Genomic DNA, 17,622 nt, shown 5'->3' on the forward strand with positions numbered 1-17,622 from the left:
CATCAGACATGAAAAAAAAGTCCTCGTACACAGACACCAGGACATCAGATTCTCCCGACACAGACCAGTACTCTGAGTAACTTGAACTAGCCAAATGCAAGTAGAACGGTCTCAGCTTCCGAATCGGCGAGTCGGACCGCTAACGGGAGATTTCCTTCTGAAAAAGAATCAACATGCAATAGGATCCGGTGAGCTCCAGTTCTTGAACAAGTTTTCTGGCCCTTTCCTAGGACCCTTTACATGATCCCGGAGCTGGAAGGGTCCGCTAACACAGGAAATTATAAAAGGATCATGGACGTTGATGGGACGCATCACCGTGTAAAAGCGTGTAAAGCGGCGAATGATGACGTAAGTTGCCATCGCTTTCATGGCGTTCTGGGTAGTAACCATTATCCGCCAATTACCTTTTACAGCTTACCCGCCTCTTGACCACACCCAAATTCAAAACGGCTTTTCTGCGGTGCGCAATAAAAAGTGATTATGTCGGCTGCGTGATGCAACCGTACTTAGTAGAATAGAAACAGAATATGTTATTGGACTTACCGCAGTATTCCCCCACCCCTAATTCGCACTGCTCACGAGGTATCCGTACTTACTTCAAGATGCTGGCACCTCGTATAAGGAACCTGATGTGGCTTGCGAGTGACAGCCGTAACAGGTACTATCTTCGCAATGATCCGAGCGAATGTCCAGGGACTCAGAAGACAGTGTCACAGTAATAGACGCCTTCGTTTACTACAGTCAGAATTTGGATTGATGAGAACATTCAACATAGAAACATACTATAAGTCCTAAGTAAATAGACTAAGGATACATATTGAAGACATCAGATCGTGATAGGGTATCTTATGGAACATGCGTGAAGTATACAAACAATGCAAGCGAACGAGACGAATAGTAGGACAACTAAAAATGCGTGTAGTAGCAGAAAGCAGGTGACAAACGAAAATCGGAAAACAAGCGCGAAAAGTAAAATAAGCCAAAGCGAGGAAACAAAGCGGAGCGGAGATAATGCAAAGCAGTTCGAAGACATAAAATTGAGCAAAGTACGGATGCAATGAAGGAAGATCGACGTGTCGTAAATTGATCACCTAATTTAACACAGAAAACGCTGCTTCATGTCCTTGAACATAAAGATTAACAGCATCAAACCTGAGGGTATGAAGTTCAACTTACCAAAGGCCAAAGGCTAGAGAACTACGATCAAATGAGTGGAAGAACGCGACAGAGCAAAGGGGTGACTCACTTGGGGATGCTGAGCAATCTTGGAAGGGTACTCCTCCTTGTCCTCCTTCTGCTTCTTCTTCTTCTTCCAATTCTCTGATATCGCATTGGAATAGACTTTGACTCTAGCCCTATAAAGGGTTCAGTGCTGCTATAGGGCCCGGATCAGAGGATAGAAACCAACCCAATGAATATATTCAGGTCCTTAAGCGTCGGATGGGGGTCGTGACCTGTGAACTATTTCAAAAACAGAGCAGATACCCTGGGAGAAACTACGAACCCAGTGCTAGGACCAAAGCCTTAGGAAATGCGTGCTCAATATCATTAGAAGTCAAGAGCCGTGAGAGGTCTTACCTTAGTTAGCGACCCTCCTTTCTTACCGCCCCAAGCAGATTCCTCGTCCTGGCAAGCCGAGATGCAGACCTAGCAAGTCATGTTGAATAGCGACACAACAGTATAATTGGAAATTGACGTACAACGTATCCGGAACCTCTGCGCTTTGGAAGTAAACAAAAGCCGCCGCAGTCCGTAAGACACGGGTCCCAGTTTGAGGCGACACCGGGAGCGAACGAGTTGAGTGTGCAAGGGACGATCATGCTCAAGTTGACAGATGTATTTGAGAAGACTAGGCAAACGGGGCCATCAGTTAATAGAAGGTGCGACGATTGGGTGGCGAGACGAACTGTGTCTGTATACACGGAGAGCTAAGGGGATGTAGTCAGAAAGGTGTTTTCATATGGGCGGGAGAACGTACCAGCCCTCTTCCAGGCTGTGATATCGTTGCAGCGATAGTGTGAGAGATCTAGGTGTATTTATGGTGAGCACCAACATGAAAGGATGGTCGGGGGATGAACTATACCGAGAACCGTCCCGCTATGACAGCAATCGAAGACCGCCTGTGCAGTAGATAAATTAATCGCTGGAGTAAACGATGAGCAGAAATCTCACAGTAAGCTTCGCATCCGCGGCTGCGAGTGGCAGGACTAGTATATTCTTGAGCAGGTCGTCGATGATCATTTTACCCTCGATGAAGTCACCATCAGGATCGACAGCGTCACACGGCACAATGTCTAGGGAAAGCATTCCAGTAAAATCGGCACGGTTTCACAGCTGCGGTACATACGTTCGTCACGCTTATCCATTTCCCGGCTACTGGGGTTGTAGATCTGGTAGCCATGCCCAGCGTCTGGATGTAATTAAATGACGCCAGTCTTAACCAAGCGGAACAAACGACGACGCACAGAATAGAAAACAGATATCGCCAGACGAGGTCCCATTCACGAAAGTACTGATCGCTTTTTCCTAACATGAGGAAATGAGTAAGTACAATCTCCGGAAGGTGATGTTACCATCCTTACAATGTTAGCCTTGGTAGGCCATAGATGGTGGGGAGTATCAGGACCATCAGTCAGCACAGTAACGTTCTCCTTTTTGAAATTCAGCGGGCCTGTAAAAGGATTACGCCGGATGAAAAGTATGAGATCATAGGCAGGCCCATACCTGTGAGAATGTTATATATTTGTTTCACGTCGGTGAGGGCACCCTCCACTTGGTAGTCCAGCTTCAATCTATATTCTTCCAAAGTATAACTGACTCCGATGAGGAGGGCCTTTCGAACTACAGGCGTAGCCTTGATACGTCTGCGGTCGGGGCGGCAGGCAGCAGAGAAAGATGATTGAAATGCAGAATTCAATGCTCGTGAACGACGGAAACCGAGGTACATAGGAAAAAGTCGTCCAAATTGAAAGCCGAATAGAAAGATGATGGGTTGACGATGGTGGGAGCAGAACTAGAGCGAGGAATCGGGGGCGCGGGTTTTGTTTCTGTTAACAGCTAACAGCGAACCCGTGTGGAAAGAGGCGGAGGCGGCACCGCGGTAAGGAGAGCGGAGGAGGAGGGGGGGGAGCTGGAAGAAGGTGCAGATCCTCCCGGTATGGGTAAGCGCATAGCATCTCGGATGAGGAGCTGTAAGTGCCTGAGCAAACATAGAGATAAGTGGCCGGGTTGGGGGAGCAGGACATCGAAAAAGCTTTCCAGACAATCGTCAAGAGGAAAAGAAAGGTCGAAGAGAGAGGAGAGATGTGGAAGATTGAGTGGACCATTTATTTCATCAGTTCCGCGAAGCAAGGGGCAAATTCCTCCCACAGTGTCACGACCGCATGACTAGGACAACGGTTACAACAGAAGTTAGTTCTATCGGTGAAAACGAAAATCCTTTTGAACGTGGATGAACATCCACGCAAAGCTCCGTGCTCTTCCTTTACCCAGGGTTGGAAGACCCTGAGGAGGTGCGGGTCTGCAAAATTGTACTAGCTTGCGGCAATGATGAGGATGTATTTCGAACATTCTACGTTACCAGACTAACAGCGTTCCCTAGTTTTCCGTAGAAGAGACACCAAAAAGCAGGGGGACCACATGCCGGCCCCGATTTGGCCTGGATTGTATAGTTAATCCGCAAAACGTGGTCCACTTACCTGCAAAGAGTATATGTACGATCACTGATCAGACACCGCCAACAGTTCTATAATGATGTTAGTCCAGAAAAGAAAGATGTTTCACGGGGCTGAACTGGTCAGCTCCATGGTTTCGCTGAGCCGTCCATTTTTCAACTCTGCCGATTGTACCGAACGTAGCGAGTGATCACACCAAATGGATGGAAACGAGACTAACAACTCAGTTGAATCTGGTTGCCTCAGCATTTTGGTCGACTGCGCAGACCGACTTCACATCAGTCCATGAATGCGGCTAGTAAAAGCAAATTGAGAAGACATGAAATTGAGGAAGGAAAGACTAGAGCTACACAGATCGTGGTAATGAACAGGTATCTTGAGAAGATTATGCGAGGTATCAGACTATGCGAGACAAGGTAAGCAATCAGGGGGGAAAAGTTATGAACGAGCATAGGACAGAAGACGAATTTAGTGGAAAGCAAGAACGCGAAACGTAATAATGTAAAAGATGTTGAGCCAAAGCGGAGAAAGAAAGCAGATCGAGAGCAAGTAGATAGCTGGTAAAATGGGAAGGGGACGAAACGGTGGGGTATACATGTCTGTCATAAGACAACATCGTTCAAAGCATAAAGTTCTGGTTCATATCCTTGAACGTGACAGTGGCTCAGCAGGGACTCGGAAATCGGACATAAGAAGTCTACTCACCAAAGGCCAAAGGCTGGATATCTATGGACCCGTCAAAGAGAGCAGCTGAGAGAGTCAATAGCCGACTGACCTGGAGACGTTGAACCATCTTTGAGGGGTCAGCCTTCTGCTGCTTCCTCCTCCTCTTTTCCGCATTCTTGGAGCGGATCGTTACTTCGGTGCTAGGAAGGACATTAGCACAAATACTGTTCAAGTCAGAAAAGAGATCCCTACTGCAAGAAGACATTTAGTTCCTTGAGTGTGAGTTTTGGATTGTGCTCTGGGACGATTTAGAAACGACGGTTTATTGTCAAAGAAAACTCACCTAGTGCCTGAATGAATGCCTTGACATAACGGCGTTTAGTGTTCTTGGTTCACGATCAACATTTCTGAGAAATCTCACCCTAGTCAGCGCCCCTCCCCTGGTGCCGCCCCAAGCCTGTTCCCCGTCCCTGCAGGCAGAAATGCACACCTAGGGAGACGTTGTAGGTCGTTTAGTCAATGTTGCGACAAGATCCAAATGACGTACCACGTATCCTGGACCCTTGCGCTTCGAGAGCGAGCAAAACCCTTTGCAGTCCTCTATGTGCGGGTCCAAGTATATCGAAGCCGCAGACCTAAACATGTTGATGGTGAAGGGAACCATCAGGGTCAAGTTCACAGAGGGCGTGGAAAAGACTAGGGATGAATGTCAGCGGAAGGTACCACTTCCCGTCGTATTACGAACCATGTCTGTATATACGACGGGCTGTGGTCTACTCGTCAGAAACCGTTGAAAATGGATAACAAAGCAAAACGTACCGTTGCTTGTCCAAGATGTGCAATCGTTGCAACGGTAATGCGAAAGATCTGGAAGAATCTCTTGTCAGTAGAAGTGAAATAGAGATGAGCACGAAGCGTATCGTACCGAGGACTGTGCCACTGTGACAGCAATCAAAAACAGCCTTTAGGTGGATTAGATCCGGCAGATATCGAAGATAGTGGGACAGAACTCACCGTCAAATTCGCGTCTGCAGCTGCTAGGGGCATCACCAATGTATTCTTGAGAAAATCATCGATAATCATCTTTTCCGCGATGAAGTCAGGACCGACAGCGTCACAAGGAACAATGTCTAGAAAACAAGATCCGTCAAATTGTGGTTGAATATACTGGTACACCTACGCTCATCGCGTTTGTCATCTTCACGGCTGTTATCGTTGTGTATTTGGTGTCCGTGGCCAGCGTCTACATGACGTCAAGCGTTGGTCCGAGGAGATAGGGAAAGTGACTTACAGAAAAGAAAACGAATGTCGCCAGCCTTGACTCCGTCGACGAAGTCTTGAATTGCTGTCTCCTAGAGCAGAATAAACATCAGGCATCAATACTTAGGACGATACGACTAGACATACAATATTCGTCTTCGTAGGCCATTGATCGCGAGGAACGCCGGGGAAGTCGGTCAGGACGGTGATATCTTCCTTCTTGAACTCGAATCTGTCTGATGGAGGTTTAGACAGCATGCGGGCGGGGGGGAATATCAGCATACCTTCAAGGAGGGTACGTATTCCATCGACATCCCTCTGAAGGCCTTGCGGGAGCTGAAGTTCAGGATTCGAACGATATTCTTCTTGGACGTAGCTGATGCCAATGAGGAGGGCCTTTCGTTGGACTTTGCGACCGAAAAAGGGCTGGTAGAGGTCGGTTAATGAATGGCTCGGTGAGGAAGCCAATGAGCGTATCAGTCGGGAGCCGAAGATCATCAAGGTACTACTACGTCCAGATGGGAAGTGGACGAAGAGGAATAGGGAAATAATGGAGGATGGACGGCGAGTCGACGCTGGACCGTGCTCGATGCTTAACAGCCAAAGTGTCTCCGCGTGACAAGAGTCTGCAAAGTCGGTGGCTTGTAGGAAGGGGTCCGACGGTACCGAAGCTCTTCGCTGAATGCGGCGAGGAGCCGTATCTTTCGGCGCACAGCCGCGCTCGGCGACAGCAGGGGGCTTCCCCGTGTAGCAAAACGGTTAAGTGATCGAGTCTGAAGACACAGAACCATTGGAACAACAATGATGAGGATGGGGGGAAAGGAAGACAGATGAGAGAGAGAGGAGAAGGGAGTAGACGCAGATGTTTGGTCCCGGGGGATCTATCATCAGTTCTGCGAAGTAAGGAACCAAGGCCTCCTGCCAGGGCACCTACAAACCTCATGGCCAAGGGACTTGCTACTAGAAAAACTGATTCTATCGTAAAGAACAAAGCCATATGGAACCATGAAAGGTGACATAATATCTGCCGTACTCACGGTGTTAAGATCCCTTTCAATTCAGATGGCATGCCGCGAAGGATCCTACATGTTTACGGTACAACCTGTATGGGATTCAGTCAGGTCTGATTGGAAATTGAGCATTTGAAAATGTTTTGGGGAACTTTACGAAGAGCTTTCCGGGGGGGGGGGGGGGGGCAATATCTCAAGAAGCATCGCTGGAACAAGAACGATATCCAGCACCCTTGGACCCTGGTTGGCTGGTGGCGATAGCAAGGCGGTCATCCTGCCCGTAAAGATTAAATCTAACAATAGTACCAGTTATAACAGATGCCGAAAGCATGATTGGATCCTGCAACGACTGATAAATGTTCAGGTTCCCCAGGTTTTTTGCAAGGCGGTCAACTTACCATCCATGGGATGCCTGTGACACCTAGCTATTTTGCGCATATACCCCAATGTGGGGGGGTATTCAATTCCAACGGCATCTTATTCAAGTCGCGTCCTGGACGGTCCCGGTGTTAGTCCAGTGACGGTCCACGTCGGAGAAAGCGTCGCATCACGTGCTACTTCGTTCCGAACTTCCGAACTACGATCATCCAAACTTCGCGCCTGGACCACAATCTTTTCCCCTCCCTGTTTTCTCAAAGCCCCCTCCTTCTTTTCTTCTGATGTCCCCTAACTCTTGGTGACCGATTGTGCTTGGTCTATCTTTTCTTTTTTTTCGAAAATTTCGAGGAGCTTACATATGCTGTGACTCGGATCAAGGGCTTACATGTTACAGCTGTATTTCGGGGTGCTGCATAATGGTTTATTGGACATCTTCCTGCGATCCGCTATAGTTGCGTGAGTTCTCGTTAGCTTTTCACATCTTCGTGAATAAAATTGTTAATTATGTCCGTAGGCAGATGTATATTCTTCTACCTTGGAACGGACTTGTAGCAATGCGTCGAGTGGAACGGTGCTCGTATTTTAATTGGGGATTTGGGTCACGAACGGCTTGTCTCGCTGAACCGACGATGTTCCACGTATTTAGGGGATCCACCGGGCAGTGGTATTGTGAGATGCAGCTCATCAATGTGGGCGCTTACGCTGACCAGGCACAAATTCAGCTCCTTTATTACGCCCAACGGGTTCTGCTTGTATGTTTCTGGCTGATCTTGATAGAAGTCACACGAAGTGAGCCTTTGATTGAGTTCTTTTTTTGATACGATTATTGATGGCATAGATAGTAGTTCTTCTCGTGGACAAGGAATGGTTCGCTGTACTCTGAAGATACCGCGCCGGTGTCATTCAAAATGTTCCGCAAAGAAAGGCGCGTCGTCTTGATGCATCTTATGTCAACCCTGATTTGCCAACTTTTTGGGGCTACTTATCGTGCTTAAATAAACTCCGGGTCCGCAATTTACACACGTGTTAATCATATGCTGTGACTCGCTCGGACCTATATTACTGCGACTCTACATCGATCTTCCATACCCCACTATGGAACCCACAGGAGAGACGCAGCTCGCATCCATTGATGCTTACCTCGTCGGACGCGTCAACCTTGCAGTGACCGCTGAAGCGTTGACACAGTGGGCGCGCGACCCTAAGCACTTTGGTGACGATGCGGAAGGCAGGCTATGGGATCTGTGGAGTGCGATCAACGATAGGGCAGAGAGGACGAAGAGCAGCGATGACATCTTGCATAGCAAACTCGTCGAGCTCGTCGATGCGATCAAGCATCAGGAATCTCCGACGAACGATGCTGGAGAGAAATCGAAGTGCTGGGGGTTGACGTTGTGGGAGGACTTGCCCATTTTTGGTGCGAACATGAGGGAGTGCTGGAATTGTGCGTCTTTTGTCTTTGGTATTAGAGAGCTACTGATTTTTGTATATGCCTAGTTTTCGATGCGAAGGAGGATGCGGAGAGAGCGTCGAAACGTGAACGATGGGTCAATCTCAATGCGTTCGTCGCCAGGTTAACTGCGGCTCGTGTCAGTGACTTTGAACTGTATGCCATCTGGCAGCTGAGAGACGCGCTGGAAGAACCGACCGAAGAAAGTGAGAATGGGGGGGAAATGATTGACAAGAGCTTGGACGCCAAAATTCCAGCTGCCGTCCAGTGGATCCTTTACTGTGGGGAACTTATATACACAAGCGAGCGGGAATTCGAGACTGGACCTAGTGTTGGAGATCCTGCGAAGGGCGGCGAGCTGTGGAAGGGTGACAAGAGAGGCTTCTGTCAGGAAAGATGGCACTTTTGGAAGAAAAGATTCGCAGAGCTACAACACTACGAGGGGCTTTTGCCAGAGACGAGGTTACTGGCTAGTAAAGCGGTTCAAGTGATGGAGGGTATCGAGAAAAAGTAACATCCTCGATATTTGCCTGTCTTTAAATAATCATGTTCAATATTCTTAAATAAACTTAATCTATTATGTAATTGTTCTCCATCTTCCCAACCACGACGAAGAATCCATCCCGCGACCTGTAGCTCCGGTGCTGTCAGTATGGCTCTACGAAGACAATGTAGGGCCTGTAGATGAAATGAAATGGAGAATTCATCTAGAATCTAGGTGCGTTCACCGATGTATCATTTGGAAACAGAAATTTAACCACACCGCTAACAGAGAGCTGGCATTCCATTGAAAACGAGGAAAACCGAAGGCAGGTGACGAAACCTTGCCGTTGACTCCTCCGTGGACTCGTCTTGAAGCATCTGGCCTCGCGGTGCGGTATTTCTGAAGAAAATTCGGGGCGCCCCCCTTTCCAATTCTGAGGATATCCGCTCGCATGGTACGTCGACGACGACCTGTGTATACATACAAATTTCTAAAGTGTTTGACCAGGTTTGAAAATAGCAGACACCTTTGACAATGAATTAGATCATCAGGATGGCTGTTACCAGCTCAATTCTTCCCTCAAAATCTTTCTCGTCAAAGGCAGGGAACACCGACGTCGCTTGTCTATCGAGGGGTACCCATCACAGTCTCTTCTCTCTTGTCATATACCTACTTCCCCGGCCTTCCTCTCCCTTCAGACAAGAATCACCGAAGGACGACTCGAATCGCTACCGTCCCCCAGAGAAAACACAACCAGTACTGTCGTTCAGGCCATCCTGCAGGAATATTCCGTATGGATTGAACGAACCACGGATCCTGTAACGAAATCAGGGCAGTATTTCCTTACGCAGTAGCGCAGGATTCGTTATCTATCTCTCTAAAGATGATCGTGGGACCCGTGTACTTCATCTACCCCCCATCATGACTGTTGATAGTCAGTATGGACGCCTCACACGGTTAGAAAAGTTGAGACTGTTCGTGGTTCTGACATCCTTGGGTAGGTTCGTACTGGTTCATCGACTTGTGCCCCTCCTCACGCTTCCTATCAAGTCTTCTATCTCTGCGGGCAATCTCTCACTCTATTGTTTTCCTTCCGGCGATGCAAGGCTCTCAAGGTCGTCTTGGCGCTTTCAGCAGGTCGATATCTCATGGATTACTTGAGTTTACGTCAGCTCCAGTACTTGTCGCCGAGAAATTTGGAACAGTACCTTGGATGGGCGAAAGAGCGAGGGGTTCCGACTAAAGTCGAGGAACTTCCAGAAAAAGGCGCCAGTCTAATGTGGATTAGCACACATCAAACCGACAACGTTATCTTCTACTGCCATGGTAGGTCATCTTTGGGATTTGCGGGAAACGTATACTTATCGCAACCTTCACTTGTAGGTGGCGGATATGTCCTGCCCAGTTCTCCTGGCACGTTTGACTTTTGTCTATATGTGCAGCGGCAACTAGAGGCAGAAGGTGTCCACGTAAATATCGCTCTTTTGACCTACAGTACGCAAACGCTCCTCCGTCTCTCGTCCTTCTAATCTTCTCCCTTGACAGATCTCATTCCGGACGTCAAGTTCCCTGATCCATTACGTGAAGCAATATCCGCGATCCATCACCTTCTGAACTGCGGTATCAAATCCGAGAACATCATTCTTATGGGAGAATCTGCGGGTGGGAACCTCGTCCTGCAAATTCTTTCACACATGTTACATCCTTTATCCTCTGTCGACCCATTGTCATCGTCCCTCCGCTTCCGGGGTGCATGCCTTATGTCACCATGGGTCTCCCCCAGCGGTGACGTTTGTGCCGACGAGGCCCAGGCGAACGATCCCAAGGACGATGTCAGTGTCCGTACGCTCTGTGAATGGGGACAGCTAGTCGTCAAGGATGTCCCGCATACCCCGGAGGATATGGCTTGTGTCGAGCCTGCGGGTGCACCCAAAGGGTGGTTTAAGGACGTGGAGGCGGTGGTTGGAAGGGTGCTTATGCTTTCGGGCGAGGTAGAGTGTATGGCTGGCGCACATCGCTTCTTTTATGAGGAGCACTTGAAAGACTACCATCGAGATGTTAGGATGGTTGTTCAGCCAGGGGGCGTGCATGATGGTATATTAGCGGATTTTATAGTAGGGAAAGAGCCGTCGGAGGGGATGACACCTGTGATCATAGAGTGGCTGGCTGAAGCTTTCCGTCGTGAGATGTAATTCTCGGTACGTCTCTGCTATATTAATAGTGGATATCATCTCACACTGAAATTGTTGTTTTCAGGATACGCATCTTTTGCATCAGTGCCCTAGAGCAATCGTATACGCGCATGCTTAGGGTGATGCTCGACTGCGCTTCTGCGTATATGTATATCATCGGTCCTTGTCAGATACCGCTACATAGAGTAGTATATTTTATCAAAGAGGTCCTACCGTTGTTTTGACGCCAATGACGTGCTACTGCATCCGAGGGAATCAAAAGCGCCATTCACTGAGTTATTCTAGACATATTGAATGAGGCTAGCTTTGACGACAGAGGTGGCACTCTAATGGTGGTGGCGTTTCAGTGGGACCACGAGTAGTATAAACGTTCAGGTGGGGTATCAGACGTACCGTAAACAACTTCAACTCCGTAAGTAGATGCTCCATTGGCATAATCCTTTGATTTTCTTTCCATTCTTTCCATTCATACGTAGTGGATGAAAAACGATAAAATAGATGTATGTATGGCTATCGGGATATGTAGGCCATATATTGTATTTTTTAACCATCGTAAGCTACTCTCTTTACTGCATCAGTCAACGTCCGATATTTAATTACTCGACCAACACCGCGAACTGTTCGAATGAAAATCAAGCACTATGAAAATGAAATTCAGCCGCTAGCAAATCAATGAACTGGCGTCCAAGCAAGTGACCGAATATACTTACAGCAACGAAAGCGAAACATCACCATGCACCCTCGCCTTGATTGAAATATCCACGGCGAGATTGAGATCCAGTCTGAGTTTTAAGGTGTTCTTCCCGCCGCCAGAGTGCTGATTTCCCAGACCACCTGTTACTCCCTTCACAGCTCCCCCCAAACCTGAGAGGCTTTCCCCACCACCATCTCCCAAGTTTTGGTCGTTGTTACCTCGACGATGGTTGCGACGGCGGATCCTGCGTTGAGGAACAGGCGATGGAGAACGGGAAGATTCAGATGCGGCGTCGAATTCGAATTCACTGGGCTGGGCCATGGTAAGGATGAGCCCAGTACTAGTTGGTACAGGAGAACGATGCGGGACTGCTCAGAAGGGTGGAATCTTTTAAGAATCGAAGGAGGTGGAGCAAGGCGTCATGTTGATGTCAGAAAAACCTTCGCATGGAGAGTTGGTACGCCTTCGAATTGCTTGGGATCCATAGTCTCTCTCGATGACGTCTTGATATTCTAAAATCAATAGTCAACGCGATAGTGGATAAATATACTTACGCGAGACAGGGTCAGAACAGATAATTGCAAAGTATGTTCCATTATGTGGCTAGAAGATAGATACCAGCACCCGAGATCTGAGACCTAAACGAGCGTCACTGCCGAGCCCTATTAAATGTCTTTGAAGAGCAGTTATTAGCTGGCAAGAATCGTCTACATTCGAGAATAGCCGCCACTGAGAAGGTGGCGGTGACACCGTCAGACGGCCATTGGTTCTATCCTTCGACAGCCACGAGATTTGCTTCTTACCACGCGACCACGGTCCGCCCTGAGCAACATATGCTGATGGTACCTTTGTAAGTGAAATACGATCAAGGAGGCTGATCGCAGAGAGGAGGTACACATTCAATATTGTGACTTGGACGCGCCGGCATCAGCCCTTAGCGTCAGACGGATGCCCGTGTATGAAACCCTGGCGAAGTGACCTACCCTTGAGGAACCTTTCTCTACTTGAGTAGTGACCGTGCCAGGCGTAAGAGCAGATCAAGTGCGATCGGGCTACTATGTATACGATGTAAATCAGGTTCCTTCAGGCTTGGACAAAGGAGTTGAAGGGTGACCAGTGACAAGTGATAGCCGGCAGGGAAACTGTCGGGTAAACATTTCTGGACCCGGAAGGTAGGATAGGAAGAGATAAATGAGTGCCATCGTGGCTCACTAACAGAGTCAGGAATTGAATTAATTGCTCGAAATATAGGCAAAAAGGGACATTTTTCCACAGCTGCAATTAATTGGTAAGGGAGAGCAACATTTTGAATAGCACCGGGTTCTCAAGTGACGCTAGGAATAGAGGCTCGTTAGTGATATCCCAGCGGGAACGAAGATAGGAAGCAACAGCACAGCCACATACCGCGGCAAATTGAAATTCACCTCGGCTTCTCCATTTTTGGAATCTGACTCCGCTTGCCTCCCACAGCCTCCCACCAACGCCGACTCTGAATCCCTCTCACCCTGTGGCTTATATTTTGCTGTCTGTTTTCTCCGCATGGCTTATTTGGATCTCCTATGTTCTCTTAATTCAGAATCTAGTCAGGAGGCTGAAAGTCTGCTCGAGTCTGACGGGCTCAAAATTTGCATCACCCTTTGAGTACCATTTAAAATTTTCTCTTCGCTGCTTTGATGGCAGATATTTATGGTATACTAAAGCTGAGGTGCTGAAGCTGCAGGCCAAAATGTACTAGAATGTACTCCTATGGCTTGACCAATTCTTCACAGGAGGTCGATCAAGGACCGACTTTGCTCCGTACTTCAGGGCCCCCCCTATGCAACAAATAACTTATAATGCAGTTCGTGAGGCTTGATCTTTCTTTGCTTTGGTCCAACTCTCTTCTGTACGAATTCATTCCCTTATCCTCGGCAGAAATGACTAACCCGGCCGAAGTCGCGTAAGCACTCTTTTCTTCTCGTCAGACGGTCTGACGATTTATTTCAGCCACGGGCCAATGCTCATAGGCCTAATGATCAATACCACGCTGTTTGGAGTAGCAATAGCGCAGGTGTATATCTACATGACGACGTATCAAAAGTGCGTCCTCTACTCTTTCGCATATACTAAGATCTAACGGGGATATCAATCTATTTAGAAGGGACAGGCTGTGGATGAAAGCCTTCGTACGTTATTCAATGTCCATGGTCGATTATTTGCTAACTAGTGGCGTTCAGGTTGTCTTCTTATTCCTGACCAACTTAATCAATTCTATCCTTCTCATGGCGTACGTATACATCGCGCTGATCAAACATTTTGGTCTGTACCGTGCACATTGTTCCTGCATAAACCATCGCTAATGGAGGGGCCCATAGATGACGTTCCTTACCTGTCCAACGCAACCTGGCGTGAGTTCTCGGCAATAGCGAATAATGTACCAGCAGAACTCATTTATCCATAGTTTTCGCCACCGACCCTGCCTTGACGGGCATCATCGCTGGCGCTGTACAGCTATTCTTCGCGTGGCGCGTGAAAGTTCTCACATCGAACTGGTATCTCGGCTCTCTCGTTGCTGTCCTAGCCCTAGCTGGGACCGGCGCCTCCATCGCAGCCGCCGTTGAGTCCGTGGCCGTCGGTACTTTCACAAAGTTCCAAGAATTCCAGTCGGTTGTGATCGTATGGCTCGTCTCTGCGTGCGTGGGGGATTTCACCATCACTGCTATCTTGGTGTGGTATCTGAGAAAGCACAAAACGGGTTTCCAAGGCTCGGATGAATTGGTCGATAGGATTATCAGAGCGACGGTCCAAACCGGATTGATCACAAGTATCATAGCCATCATTGATTTGATTGTCTACTTGGTCGATCCGTCGGGCTTGTGAGTGCACTATCGTTATTATGCGATCTTTTTTGATAACGTTCGTCCAGGCATATATTGTTCAACTTAATGCTCGGGAAACTGTACACTAACACGCTCATGAGCTCGCTCAACTCTCGTTCTGGATGGTCGTACTCGAACTCGAACCAGGACTCTCATTCACAAAGTGGGCTAGTTAGCACGTCGGGCGTCATTGGGTCCGGGTCCAGAGGAAGGAAAGGGACCGGAACCATTACGCGTCCTGAGGTCTTCGTACATGTTGAACAGCACGAGCTGGGGGATCTGCGCCCGCAGGGAATTGTGACGCCGAGGTTCGTCATCGATGATATGAACAAGGGGCAGGATGTGGGAGATGAGAATTCGCTGAAGAGAAGGGAGGAAGAGTCCGAGGTCTGGGATGACGGTGCGAAGAAGAACGATGCGATTGTATAGTTCCTTGGTGTTTAATTTATCGGTAAAATAGTACCTTCGTTAGTTCATATTCAATGAATATAAGATCGCAGAGAAATACGATGCGGTCAAAGATGGGTATTGTAGGCGCGGCTTCAATTTCTTTCCTTTTGCAAGACATTAACGGTACCAGGCCGTTGTAGTCTAGAAGGTAATATTGTACCATTTCGACCGGGGGAAGCCAGGAGCTCACAGTTTCGAAAAATGGCCTGCAGAAAAATGCGGAAGAAATCGGAAAAATAGAAAGATAACTCCGTCGGTTTTTGGTGACCAAATCTCACCTGTCTAATTCCTATCTGATCTGCTACGCAGAGCATCGGGCCCTGAAGGTCGTCTGTAACTTGCTAGTCAGTTTCAAGTAACAGTAAAATTGAGTGTTGAAACGTTGACGCGTCAGAAGTGCTGGAGATAACATTCGAATGCGGTTCATACAGTATGATGGCTCATGTCGGGCCAAAATGCGACGTCAATCAAGTCGCGTCGCGTCATTAATCTTGATTGGGATAGCGGAGTTACAATTCGGAGTTTGAATAACATGGACCTGGTGAACCAACTGAACGAGCTACTCGCCACTCTTCGAATTCCAATTCCCATCCAATCTCCTACAGACCTTACTCCTTCACTTCTCCTTGCAATCCTAGAATGTTTTCTATCCGAACGGCTCCCGCTTTCTCCCAGTATACGCCAGGCAGCGGTGTCGAAATCTTCTGCTCGGCGCGATGAAGCTCTCAATGCTCGAGTGCAATGCATGAAGATCTTTCTAGGCGTCTTAGAAACCGATATTCTCAAGAACGATGACATGGGCCTGAGCGGCGTCGACCCGAGGGAGCTGGCGGCTGGAGAGTACGCTGAGGTTACGCTCGTCGCGGAGGCCCTCTGTTGGATTGGACGGCGGGCAGGACTCATACAAGCAGAGAGAGACGCGCATAGCCCGTCGACGATGACAACGATGACTCTTTCAAGCTCCCTTTTCTCAACTGGCGCATCTGTCGTAGAGTCCAACACGAGTATCAGCAACTCTGCTGCCTCGCCAGAACTCTCGCAGCGTACGTCTCCGAGATGCATTCACGAGGTACCCTCACCTTTGGCACTTTCACTGTCTCTATTCCACGAGGAACAAGACTGGGAGACACCTGTTAGAATGCCCGTGAGACGTACCGGCATGATTGAGCCTGTGGACCAGGACTGGGAAGTCGAATCGTTTGAATCAAGTGGAGCCCACTCGAGCATGCAATCACACTCGAGAAGCAACCAGAGTGTGAGTTTCCCTATCCATGGTCGCGTTATGTGTTATTGACAGCCATGTAAAGGCGCTCTACGACACTGACTACGGTGACGAGCATCGGCGTACCGTATCGTTACTGAAAGGGCGTGGTAGACTCTTGTCTGAAATTGCCAAAGCGCAGAGGAAAGGCCTAACATAGAGGTTCGAGCCATGCTATTATGAATCATTCGTCTGTTGATGACGTTGCTTTAGGACTCTTTTGGTTGATTGACCGCCTCCATCATGATATTCCCATATTATCTTGATTCTTTTCGTCTCTGCTTCATTTTTTCTTGTTTGCCATTTTTGGTTCCCAACTGGCTCCTCTCAGAAATTTTTGATAGCTTGAGTGCATCAAACAGGACGACCGCGACGAGATACTTCACGGCCATGTAAATCTGGTGCCGACCAACTTGGATCGTATTTCCTCGTCAGTTTAGATGGTGAGATTTCTCTTAAATTACATAAAGCATGACTAGACTAACTTGACAAGAAAGCTACCTTTCACACACTAAAAACGTCCCACGGCCTCTCATGGACTTGTGTAAAATTCTGCGACCGATTTCAACCATTTTTTGACGATGACATGCCATTCGTCTACTGTTTAGCGATACCCGTTGTGAGCTTCTTTTCTTCTGGCGCTTCATGAGTTTGTCTGACTGCTCCATAAGATACTTCAAGTTCTTACTGGATCGTGCGGAAGGCATGATCCCGGTCCTGCTCTAATGTTCACCGCATCCGTGGTAATTCTACTTGGTACCAAGGCCTGCGCCGGGAGATCCGTCTTTTCCGCAGTGAGATTTTTGTTTTGCTGCATAGACCAGACGCAGCACCGTCGTTAAGCCTGCAAGTTCTACCGTCAATTGGATCCAAGCACGCTCCTTCCCTCTATCCTCACCTTTTCTCTCTATGCACCCATATCCTTGCTCTGGCTACCTTCTGCGTCTTCCCCTGCTACAAACACCATTCCCCTTCGGAGAGCTTAGCTGCTCATCGGCAGCCAGCTGAATTTCCGAGGGATATTCCAGCCTTTTCCTTGAGATTATACGGGAGCCGGGCGAGGGAGCTGATAGCGGCCCGACGCTTCTGAATGTACTACCCTCTCAGCGTACACTTTTCGTTCCTCCCGTGATTAAAGAGTTTAGTTCAATAAAGCACCTGCCTGTACCGAGCAAGGAACCAAGTATTCCCTTCTGCCAACAGCACCGGTGGTTCATCAATATCACGCATCATGTCGTCACGGGG

General features: G+C 48.2%; 8 protein-coding genes across 8 annotated transcripts; 5 read left to right on the top strand and 3 right to left on the bottom strand.

The window, feature by feature from the left end:
* Nucleotides 1–681: 681 nt before the first annotated feature.
* Nucleotides 682–3,400, bottom strand: EV420DRAFT_1548103 (peptidase C14, caspase domain-containing protein). The gene is made up of 15 exons (XM_060473380.1): nucleotides 2,725–3,400; nucleotides 2,583–2,671; nucleotides 2,466–2,526; nucleotides 2,348–2,410; nucleotides 2,173–2,294; nucleotides 2,084–2,120; nucleotides 1,979–2,026; nucleotides 1,908–1,928; nucleotides 1,701–1,849; nucleotides 1,579–1,647; nucleotides 1,505–1,523; nucleotides 1,409–1,454; nucleotides 1,247–1,355; nucleotides 1,177–1,197; nucleotides 682–1,123 (listed from the first exon to the last, which is right to left on the bottom strand). The coding sequence occupies exons 1-15, from the start codon at nucleotides 2,945–2,947 to the stop codon at nucleotides 1,097–1,099; spliced, it is 1,104 nt and encodes a 367-aa protein (XP_060329737.1). The 5' UTR covers nucleotides 2,948–3,400; the 3' UTR covers nucleotides 682–1,096.
* Nucleotides 3,401–4,209: 809 nt separating this feature from the next.
* EV420DRAFT_492764 (caspase domain-containing protein) lies at nucleotides 4,210–6,264 on the bottom strand. Its single transcript, XM_060482359.1, has 15 exons — nucleotides 5,885–6,264; nucleotides 5,748–5,836; nucleotides 5,632–5,692; nucleotides 5,521–5,583; nucleotides 5,355–5,470; nucleotides 5,266–5,302; nucleotides 5,160–5,207; nucleotides 5,086–5,106; nucleotides 4,891–5,036; nucleotides 4,762–4,830; nucleotides 4,684–4,702; nucleotides 4,593–4,638; nucleotides 4,450–4,540; nucleotides 4,380–4,400; nucleotides 4,210–4,320 (listed from the first exon to the last, which is right to left on the bottom strand). Exons 1-15 carry the CDS (start codon nucleotides 6,096–6,098, stop codon nucleotides 4,294–4,296), a joined length of 1,068 nt encoding a protein of 355 aa, XP_060329738.1. The 5' UTR covers nucleotides 6,099–6,264; the 3' UTR covers nucleotides 4,210–4,293.
* Nucleotides 6,265–7,176: 912 nt separating this feature from the next.
* On the top strand, nucleotides 7,177–7,977 carry EV420DRAFT_493194 (uncharacterized protein). The gene is made up of 3 exons (XM_060482362.1): nucleotides 7,177–7,444; nucleotides 7,503–7,777; nucleotides 7,831–7,977. The coding sequence occupies exons 1-3, from the start codon at nucleotides 7,374–7,376 to the stop codon at nucleotides 7,869–7,871; spliced, it is 387 nt and encodes a 128-aa protein (XP_060329739.1). The 5' UTR covers nucleotides 7,177–7,373; the 3' UTR covers nucleotides 7,872–7,977.
* On the top strand, nucleotides 7,958–9,214 carry EV420DRAFT_493228 (uncharacterized protein). Its single transcript, XM_060482363.1, has 3 exons — nucleotides 7,958–8,432; nucleotides 8,486–9,156; nucleotides 9,211–9,214. Exons 1-2 carry the CDS (start codon nucleotides 8,084–8,086, stop codon nucleotides 8,950–8,952), a joined length of 816 nt encoding a protein of 271 aa, XP_060329740.1. The 5' UTR covers nucleotides 7,958–8,083; the 3' UTR covers nucleotides 8,953–9,156; nucleotides 9,211–9,214.
* Nucleotides 9,215–9,636: 422 nt separating this feature from the next.
* EV420DRAFT_493137 (Alpha/Beta hydrolase protein) lies at nucleotides 9,637–11,496 on the top strand. The gene is made up of 5 exons (XM_060482360.1): nucleotides 9,637–9,919; nucleotides 9,973–10,248; nucleotides 10,306–10,416; nucleotides 10,468–11,120; nucleotides 11,179–11,496. The coding sequence occupies exons 1-4, from the start codon at nucleotides 9,844–9,846 to the stop codon at nucleotides 11,112–11,114; spliced, it is 1,110 nt and encodes a 369-aa protein (XP_060329741.1). The 5' UTR covers nucleotides 9,637–9,843; the 3' UTR covers nucleotides 11,115–11,120; nucleotides 11,179–11,496.
* EV420DRAFT_493138 (uncharacterized protein) lies at nucleotides 11,497–12,609 on the bottom strand. Its single transcript, XM_060482361.1, has one exon. The coding sequence runs from the start codon at nucleotides 12,127–12,129 to the stop codon at nucleotides 11,821–11,823; it is 309 nt and encodes a 102-aa protein (XP_060329742.1). The 5' UTR covers nucleotides 12,130–12,609; the 3' UTR covers nucleotides 11,497–11,820.
* Nucleotides 12,610–13,280: 671 nt separating this feature from the next.
* On the top strand, nucleotides 13,281–15,237 carry EV420DRAFT_1548129 (uncharacterized protein). The gene is given in 9 exon segments (XM_060473381.1): nucleotides 13,281–13,524; nucleotides 13,542–13,747; nucleotides 13,795–13,887; nucleotides 13,946–13,973; nucleotides 14,025–14,106; nucleotides 14,163–14,195; nucleotides 14,249–14,663; nucleotides 14,714–15,095; nucleotides 15,158–15,237. The coding sequence occupies 7 exon segments, from the start codon at nucleotides 13,725–13,727 to the stop codon at nucleotides 15,093–15,095; spliced, it is 1,056 nt and encodes a 351-aa protein (XP_060329743.1). The 5' UTR covers nucleotides 13,281–13,524; nucleotides 13,542–13,724; the 3' UTR covers nucleotides 15,158–15,237.
* A 369-nt stretch (nucleotides 15,238–15,606) lies between these two features.
* On the top strand, nucleotides 15,607–16,723 carry EV420DRAFT_1688421 (uncharacterized protein). The gene is made up of 2 exons (XM_060479306.1): nucleotides 15,607–16,371; nucleotides 16,424–16,723. Exons 1-2 carry the CDS (start codon nucleotides 15,649–15,651, stop codon nucleotides 16,535–16,537), a joined length of 837 nt encoding a protein of 278 aa, XP_060329744.1. The 5' UTR covers nucleotides 15,607–15,648; the 3' UTR covers nucleotides 16,538–16,723.
* Nucleotides 16,724–17,622: the final 899 nt, after the last annotated feature.

Source organism: Desarmillaria tabescens (genome assembly GCF_030435595.1).
Source record: "Desarmillaria tabescens strain CCBAS 213 chromosome Unknown EV420scaffold_21, whole genome shotgun sequence".
In the NCBI taxonomy this organism is placed as follows: domain Eukaryota; kingdom Fungi; phylum Basidiomycota; class Agaricomycetes; order Agaricales; family Physalacriaceae; genus Desarmillaria; species Desarmillaria tabescens.